Source organism: Pinus tabuliformis, chromosome 5_1, assembly GCF_031772625.1.
Source record: "Pinus tabuliformis cultivar Carrire ecotype Pingquan chromosome 5_1, CPIR1, whole genome shotgun sequence".
Classification (NCBI taxonomy): domain Eukaryota; kingdom Viridiplantae; phylum Streptophyta; class Pinopsida; order Pinales; family Pinaceae; genus Pinus; species Pinus tabuliformis.
In genome coordinates this window covers 886355434-886364635 of record NC_142305.1, presented here as the reverse complement: position 1 = coordinate 886364635, position 9202 = coordinate 886355434, and the positions used below count along the sequence as shown (strand labels likewise).

Here is a 9202-nt window from a genome sequence, read left to right as displayed (position 1 = left end):
AAGGGAAAACAAAAAGAGAAAGGGGAAAATGTAGAGGCTCAATCAACCACAGGCAGCACCTTTGTAAATGCTTCAGCAAAGTTAGAGATAGAAACCACAGAGGAAGAATTGCAAAAGGCAAGAACAAAACTAAGAAGCAATTGCAACCCAAAAGCCAAAAAAATCCATGAGTTTGAAATTCAAGACCCGAGGGTAGTTGTATACAGAGACTATATGAAAGAACATGCAGTAATATGTAAATGCATGGGAATCTAGACCACATAGAAAGAACTAAATTGATGGATTCAATCTAAATGGAAACCAAAGGAGGAAATCAGACTACAACTGGGCTCAAAGGGGTTTTTTATTTGATCTCTTGGAAGACAGAGACATGATATTTGAGGGAGGACCCTACTTCTTCAACTCTACAGGACTTTATATGAGATTCTGGAAAGAAAACTTCACTTCGAAGAAAGAGGACTTCACTAGGGTCCCGGTTTGGGTTCGCCTCTACTCCCTGCCAACTGATTATTGGGCTCCATCGATCCTCAAAGGCATTAGAGACCAACTAGGTGAATACATAAAAATGTCTAAGGGCACACGAAACAGAAATTATGTTTCATATGCCAGAATATGTGTTTACATCGACATATCAGGAGCCCTTCCAGAGGCCATAAAACTAATATTCAGGGATGAGGTCTGGCTCCAGAGCATTGACTACAAACACATCCCATTCTGGTGTAGAAAATGCCATGAGCATGGACACCTCTTTAGGGACTGTCCACAAAATAAAATGCCTCAAAGCAGTGAGCAGGTTAGCAAGAAAAAGGATGAACAGGGTTTCACCAAAGTAAGCACAAGGAACAAAAACAACAAGAAAACAAACACAAAGAAATAGCAGCACCAAGCATCCAGCCTAAACAAATTTTATGCTCTGAACAAATTGCAAGAATAACCACTCTCAAACAACTCAAATGACGAGGAGGCCAAAGAAGATAAACAAAATGCAGAAACGAGAGGCAAGAGGATCAATACTTTGAACACAACAACACGGGAGCTGAGAATATACACGAAGACACAGAAATTGAACAAGTTCTGGTGGACTCTACCCCGAAGGAAAACACAATAGAAAAGGCATTGGAAGGAGTTCCTCATATTGTTCGCAGAGGAATGGAAGAAAAATGGTCTTGTTGTGATTCCATAAGACCAAATCCAAAAAATTGAAGGAGCCTACCTCCTACAAGAGGAATTAAAACTCAAGTCAAACACCACCTAGTAACAGTGTAGTCAACAGCATTCTAGAAAATATGGTAGCAGGAAAATACAACCCAAAAGGCTCAAGCCAGAAAAGAGGAAGGAAAACAACAAGTCATCTTCTTCAAGAACTTGGCGCCAGACTCATTAACGAAGGAAAGCTAAAGGCCCTAGCCCCAACTCCCACTCTTTACCAATCAATTGCATCTCTTGGAATATTATAGGACTCAATGGTCCTAGAAAGAGGAGAGACTTGAAAAACAGACTCATAGCTAATAAACCGGATATCATATTAATTCAAGAAACCAAACTTGACATGGCTAACCTCACCCTCCTTCAAAAAACTTGTTTCAAGCATTAGAGCTATACAACGAACTCAGCCACAGGATCAACAGGGGGAATCATGAATATGTGGAAAATCTCTCAGTATGATCTAACCTCCTCAGTTGCCACAAAACATTCCATCACAATTGTTTTAAAAATCATTAGCACCAACAACGGCATATGTGTCACCAACATCTATACTCCACAGGGAGCAGTTGAAAGAATCAAGATGTTGCAAATCATAATTAAACTCCTTGATTCTATCCACCTACCTTTCAAAATTGCTGCAGATGACTTCAACATGGTGATAAACCTCTGGGAAAAGAAGGGAGGCATCAGAAAACTAGACAAGGACTCTAAAGCCTTCTAGTCCACCATTGAGGCCCTTAATCTAATTAACATCCCAACGAACAAATGAATCTTCACATGGAATAACAGACAAGGGGGAGACAGGAAAATTGCTTCCAAGCTTGACCCTTTCATTATTTCAGAAGAGATATATGTCATCTCCTGGGAAACGGAGGCCATAATTCTTCCTCAATCACGATCCAACCATTGGCCAATATCCTTGAAGATTCACATATCCTCTGGCCCGAAGAATAGACCCTTTATATTCAAATCCGTTTGGATGGAGCACCTAGATTTCATGGAAAAAATGAAAGAATGGTGGAGTAAAACGATGCCCCAAAGCGGAAACAAGATTTATAAATTCCAACAAAAACTAAAATTCATCAAAAATGAGATCAAACTCTGGAAAAAGGAAACTTTTGGCAAAATCATCACTAACAAAAGGAACCTAGAACTTAAAATGGAAATCCTCCAACAACAAATCATTAGCGAGGGAATCATTGAACAAAGGAAACAGGAAGAGCTTAACCCTCAAAAAAATTGGGAGGAAAGGGCCTCTCAAGAAGAGAAACTTTGGCATCAGAAATCCCACATTAACTGGCTAAAGTGCGGGGAAATAAATTCAACTTTATTTCAATGTTCTATGATATAGCACAGAAGACACAATAGGGTCTTGGCCCTAAAAAATAGAGAGGGAAACCTTATCCACTCTCATGAGGACATGGTTGTCGAACTAAATAAGTACTTCAGCAATCTCCTAACTAAGCCTAGAACAGATAGGGAAAGGGTTATTCAGGAAATAACCAACAACATTCTGGTTATCCTCACCGAGGATCACAATAAAATGGTATTGAGGAAAGTCTCAATGCAAGAGGTGGAGGAGGTAGTTATGACTATGCCCAATGGAAAAGCGTCACGTCTAGATGGGTTTACCAGAGACTTTTATAAATCCTATTTGCCCCCGATAAAAAATGAGGTTCACACCTTAATGGAGGATTCTAGAATACAAAAGATTGTTCTAAAAGCTCTAAATGACACCTTTATAACCTTAATTCCTAAGGATGAAGGTGTTGAATCACCAGACAAATTTCGTCTTATTGCCCTCTGCAACATCATATACAAGATCATCTCAAAAGTCTTGGCCAACGGAATAAAAACCATCCTACCTCTATTGATTTCCCAGCACCAATCAGGTTATGTGAAAGGAAGGAAAATCTTAGATAGCATCATCCTTTCCCATGAATTGATTCATTTGCTTAAATTTCAGAGAAATCCTGGGATGATGATGCAGTTGGACATGTCCAAAGCATTCGATAAAATCAGTTGGGATTACATGAAATATGTCATATCATCTTTTGGTTTTCACAAGGACTAGATTAAATTACATTGGTGCGGGGAAATAAATTCAACTTTGTTTCAATGTTCTATGATATAGCACAGAAGACACAATAGGGTCTTAGGCCTAAAAAATAGAGAGGCAAACCTTATCCACTCTCATGAGGACATGGATGTTGAACTAAATCAGTACTTCATCAATCTCCTAACTAAGCTTAGAACAAATAGGGAAAGGGTTATTCAGGAAATAACCAACAACATTTTGGTTATCCTCACCGAGGATCACAATAAAATGATATTGAGGAAAGTCTCAATGCAAGAGGTGGAGGAGGTAGTTATGACTATGCCCAATGTAAAAGCATCACGTCTAGATGGGTTTACCATAGACTTCTACAAATCCTATTGGCCCCTGATAAAAAATGAGGTTCACACCTTAATGGAGGATTCTAGAATACAAAAAATTGTTCTAAAATCTCTAAATGACACCTTTATAACCTTCATTCCCAAGGATGAAGGTGTTGAATCACCAGACAAATTTCGTCTTATTGCCCTCTGCAACATCATATACAAGATCATCTCAAAAGTCTTGGCCAACAGAATAAAAACCATCCTACCTCTATTGATTTCCCAGCACCAATCAGGTTATGTGAAAGGAAGGAAAATCCTAGATAGCATCATCCTTTCCCATGAATTGATTCATTTGCTTAAATTTCAGAGAAATCCTGGGATGATGATGCAGTTGGACATGTCCAAAGCATTCGATAAAATCAGTTGGGATTACATGAAATATGTCATATCATCTTTTTATTTTCACAAGGACTACATTAAATGGATAATGGTAATGGTTTTTGGGGCTTTCTTCTCAATTCTCCTGAATGGCTCCCCATCTCAACCCTTTTTCCCCTCCAAAGGTATCCGCCAGGGGGATCCTATTTCTCCCTTCATTTTTGTCATTATGGATGAGGGCCTCAGCAAATCCATCATGACTACCTCTTCCATCAATGCCTTATTTTTCCTTAAGCTTTATGCCTTTGCTTCTCCCTCAACACATCAGCAATTCGTTGATGATACCTAATTAATGGGCATCCCCACTATCAAATAAGACTTATCCTTCAAATCCATCCTCTCTGGTTTTTTTTATGCTTCTGGCACCTCCATAAACCAAGAGAAGTCCAAATTGTTTTTCTTTAACACCCCTCTAGCCATCCAAAGGAACATTGCCAGAATAATGGAATTTTAGAGATGCAACCTCCCTTCAAAATACTTAGGAGTCCCTCTTATAGAAGCCCTTGGCTCGTTCAATATGGGAAGATCTTATCACCAAAATGGAAAAAAGACTAGCTAACTGGACCTTCAGATCTCTCAATTTGGCAGGTCGTCTGGTTTTAGTCAAGTTTGTGTTGCAGGTCATTCCCCAATACTTGTACTCCACCCTTGCAGCCCCCAAATCCATCTCCAACATTCTTAGAAACCTCTAGAGAAATTTCCTATGGAGGGGCTTGGAAAAAAGCAAAAGTGGGCATTGGTGTCTTGGGACAAGTTGTGCAAACCCAAAAAAGCAAGAGGTCTCAATTTGAGGGACCTTGAGCTCTTAGGGAAAACCCTTGGAGCCAAAACGTGGTGGCGATGGATTTCAAACCCAAACTCCCCTAGGGAATCATTTGGAAAGATAAATATGTTTCTACCCACTTGCATGAGGATCTCATTAGGCTCAATGGGACCATCAACGGCTCTGCCATTTGGAACTAGGCTTGGGACAACATAGCAGTCATACAGAATCATAGTTTTTGGGAGGTTGGCAATGGGGATAAAGCTCTCTTTTGGGAAGACACCTAGAAACAAAGGCCATATCTTAACAAATATCAATTTAGAAAGATCTGAATAAACATGCAAAACAAGGGCAAGAACAGGGTCAACCACTACTAGAAGCCTGGAAATGGCAGTGACAACTGGAGGGAATAGCTAGATGAAAATGACTGGGAAGCCTGCCTAACCCTCTGGAGTGGCAGGAGCTCTCAAGCGAACTCGAGGAAATAAAAATTTAATTTAAAATCGATACGGATAAGATCAGATGGGGGATGAATCCATTCGGGCACTTCAACTTAAAGGAGGTTTACAGCTACATTGCGCTCCATGATCAATATCAAATGGAGTGAAAATGGAAGACTCTATGGGAGAGGAAACACTGGCCAAAAATCACGTTATTTTCATGGCTCATCGTGCACAAAAAAATTCTATCTTGGGAAAACTTAAGGAACAAAGGGTTCACTGGCCCCTCCAGATGCAATATTTGTGAGCAAAGTGAAGAAACATTTAACCATTTGTTAAACAATTGCCCCTTTGCAAACAAGCTGTGGAATTGGATCTATTTAGTTTTCAAAGTTTCGGATAGGGATATCTCCTCCATCCTCAATACCATTGAGAATTGGAGATACTCCTTATCCCCTAATCCTTTGGTGAATAAAGCCTGGAACCTTATACCAGGTATCAGTTTTTGGGCTTTGTGGAAGGAGAGGAATGCAATAATTTTTAGGGGAATCCACAATACAGAAGAGGTTGTTCTATACATAATCCAGCAGAATATTAGTGAAATTGTGGCTTCATCCACTCTTGAGAGCCCCAGCAACCCTCCAAGTTGTCTAGAACAATGTATTCTTACCCTCCTAGATCTTCATCTGACCCGTTACTCCAAGGCCTTAAGGATTTTGAGAAATCTGGGAACTGCAAGCCATTGGTCTCCCCCGGAGACAAGCACTCTTGAATTAAACTATGACGGGGCAACGAAAGGAAACTCAGGCAGAGCAGGCTTCAGGGGTGTTTTCCGGAACTCGCAAGGGGAAATCATATGGATCTATGCGGGAAATCTTGGCAACACTACCAACAACATAGTGGAATTATAGGCCCTGGAACATGGGCTAGCCATAGCCAAACTCCACAACTTTGGGCCTCTGATCATCGAAGGGGACTCAATGCTGGAAACTCAGGCTAGCCGCAAATTACAGCAAGGCATGGAAGCTTCTCGGCTGTCAGACAACTACCGCCTAAATAGAATCCTCCAAAGGTTAAAAGGCCACATTGAGTGGGTAAGTGGGCTTCATTTCCAAGATGTCAGAGATAAAGGGAATGGCCTAGCTGAAAGGCTAGCAAATGAGAGTACGGTGGGAAACTATTGTCTACAATCGTTGGCTCGGACTGACCTGTATAACGGTAGGTTGCATCAACAATGTGAGACCATTAATGAAAAGGACAATCAGAATAATGGGCTCAAAATGATTTGAGATCTTTAGTCTCAATAATTATGATAACAGTTGCTCAGCCAGAGGTAGTACTAAAGGAAATATACCTCGTGTCGCAATCCCAATGCTAGCCTTTCTAAGGGAGAAAATAGAAGCTCTACGTCCCCTCAGGGGCGCCGTCTATCCATCTTATCATCCCTCTCTGGTACATCCTCCCTCACCAACCTTTTGTACCTCCCACGACCAGCATTCATTCCCCGCGTCAATACACCCCGCCCCTTCATGCTCTCCAACCCCTATGTATACCACCTTCCACTGCTCCTCCCCACCATGCATGCTTCTATGTCTTATTTCTCTCGACTCCCCTTCGTTGTCTGCTTGTTTATCCCCTCTTCCCCTTTCATGGCACCCAGTCATGGTTCTAGCCCATCTCCCCGTTGCGGTATAGGTCGCGACTATGACCCCTCCTATTGGAACAACTTGGGTTCTCTGCCCACCACCAGAGCCAAATCTTCCGCCAGGAAAGTGGCCCTAAATTATGCCATTGTTGTTAACGTGAGACATGGGAACGGATTTCTAATCTGGCAGCTCAGGGGAGGGTCCTTAGACGAGGGGTGTACTCGAATGAGGTGGCAGAAGAATTTGAATGGATACTTGACCTAAGTCTCACCAGGGCCAGGGAGAATTTGTACACTCGTGCTATTGACCTCTCTTGGCATCTTAAAATGATCATCGGTCTAACAATGTAGGATCAGGCATAAATTTCCAAGGTTGTGGAGGAAAAAATTTATATGATTATGAACAAGTTTGTCGTCTACGTGGAATCAGTGCACCAATGGCGCTTTGTTACCAGGGAATCTCTGCATTGCACAATGCTAAAGAAGCATGCTACCACGAGGGTTTGCTCTCCAATCGAAGGCTCTCCCAGCGTCAAAAAAGAGGCAACAGGCACTTCCTCTAGTCGTCTGGTGGCCCCAGTTGTGCAGGAAGGCAACACTCAAGAGTTTCCCATCAGCCTAGACGATGACCCTGTAGAGGGCAATCCTTAGTGCCTGAGGTGGACTTCCTTTTTTGATATGTTACTCTCTCTGGCTCTCAATCATCGAAGAGCTCTCATCGGCATGCAAAGTATAGGCAATAAGGAATTTTGGGACAATTGTACCTTCATCACTGTCACCCCTCCCTTCTGCTTCACAGGAGATAGTATCAGCACGGCTCTTTGTAATTTTTCTCAGAAAATCTCAGAATTCTTTTTTGTAAGCTTCAATGTAAAATTGCTCCATCTGAAGCCAGGAAGGCCTGTGTTGTTGGCTCTAGTGCTAGAGTGTTTTTCTCACACAACCCAACTTTTTGTAAATACAGCTTTTGTGCAGTAATATAATCTATCTTATTCACACAAAAAATATCACTGATGTAGAAGTCTTAGGTTCAAATCTTGTGCTATCCCTCCGATCAAGGTGAGAAGTTGGACATGATGAAGATGTAGTCCTAACGAGCTTATATATATATATATAAACTATCATAAATATAGTTTTTTTTCCCCAAGGAAAAATCGTAATCTTTCATTATATGGTGAAAAATTACATGTAGTAAATGCTATTCAGCATATGCGAGTCTTCGTGACTTTTAAAAGTCTATGGTCTTTCCTGTACATGTCTCTGTCATATCCAAAAAATCATCACGCAGGATGATGCTGTATCAAAATGTCAAAAAACACCACGCAGGGTGTATGTATAGTAGGCAAAATATATACTTGCATCTCGCAGGATGCTGCTAGATTTCTATTTAACAGCTTATATACATTACAAAAAATCAATGGTCGTCCACCCGAGGGTAGACTTGATCTATGTAGGGCCTGTGGAAGTATTGATATTGAGCGTTGCCCCTCTGTTCGCTGATTATCCACTGTCCTGCTGGTAAGTGCGTGGCTTCCTTGGATAATCCGTCGGCACAGTGATTGTGTTCCCTGTAAATATGACGAACAATAATGGAGTTAAAATGTGCTTTGAGGTGCATCACTTCATCCAATATATTTAAGAGTGTGTGTGCGTGGCATCTAGTTTTCAGATTGATCCAATTAATGATAATGTTTGAATCCCCAAATATCTGTAACTCTCTGCAGTCATGGTTTAATGCAAAGTGCATAAGGTGTCTGATGGATATGAGTTCAGCAAAATTGTTTGTTCCCATGCCTAAGCCCATCTTCACTTTGTAATGATGATTCGCTGTTATATTAAGAATGAACCCCCCGCCACATCCATGCTGCTGAGCGGCTCCATCGAAGAAGGCCCATGGTATAGATTGATCAATTGGGTCCAGGTCGGCAGGTCTGCGGGTGCGAGGAGGGGTAATGGCCGGCAATTCATGGTATGCTGTGATAATTTTGGTGGTGACTGTTTGCCAGCGAATCGATCCACTCTCAAATATCATTTTGTTTCTCGCCAGCCAGATCGCCCAGCTAATGATAAGGGGAAGGCATGCACTATTTGTTCTGGAGTGTGCCTAATACCAATTCTCCCATGCTGTAGAGATGGTTTCATTTTCCCACTTACTCACAATTCCGAGCTCCTCTGTTACTGTCTTCCATATCTGTTTAGTGACTTCACATGCAAGGAAGAGATGTGTAGTCGATTCCGATTGTTGTTTACATAGGATGCACCAGGTGGGTCCATGTACAGATCTGTGCATGAGTGCTTCCCCAGTGGGGATCTTGTTCCGGAGTAAAC

At 41.5% G+C, this 9202-nt stretch overlaps 1 protein-coding gene across 1 annotated transcript; it reads right to left on the bottom strand.

The window, feature by feature from the left end:
• Positions 1-8288: 8288 nt before the first annotated feature.
• On the bottom strand, positions 8289-8906 carry LOC149167652 (uncharacterized). Its single transcript, XM_089430549.1, has one exon. It carries the CDS (start codon positions 8904-8906, stop codon positions 8289-8291), a length of 618 nt encoding a protein of 205 aa, XP_089286675.1.
• Between the last annotated feature and the right edge of the window lie 296 nt (positions 8907-9202).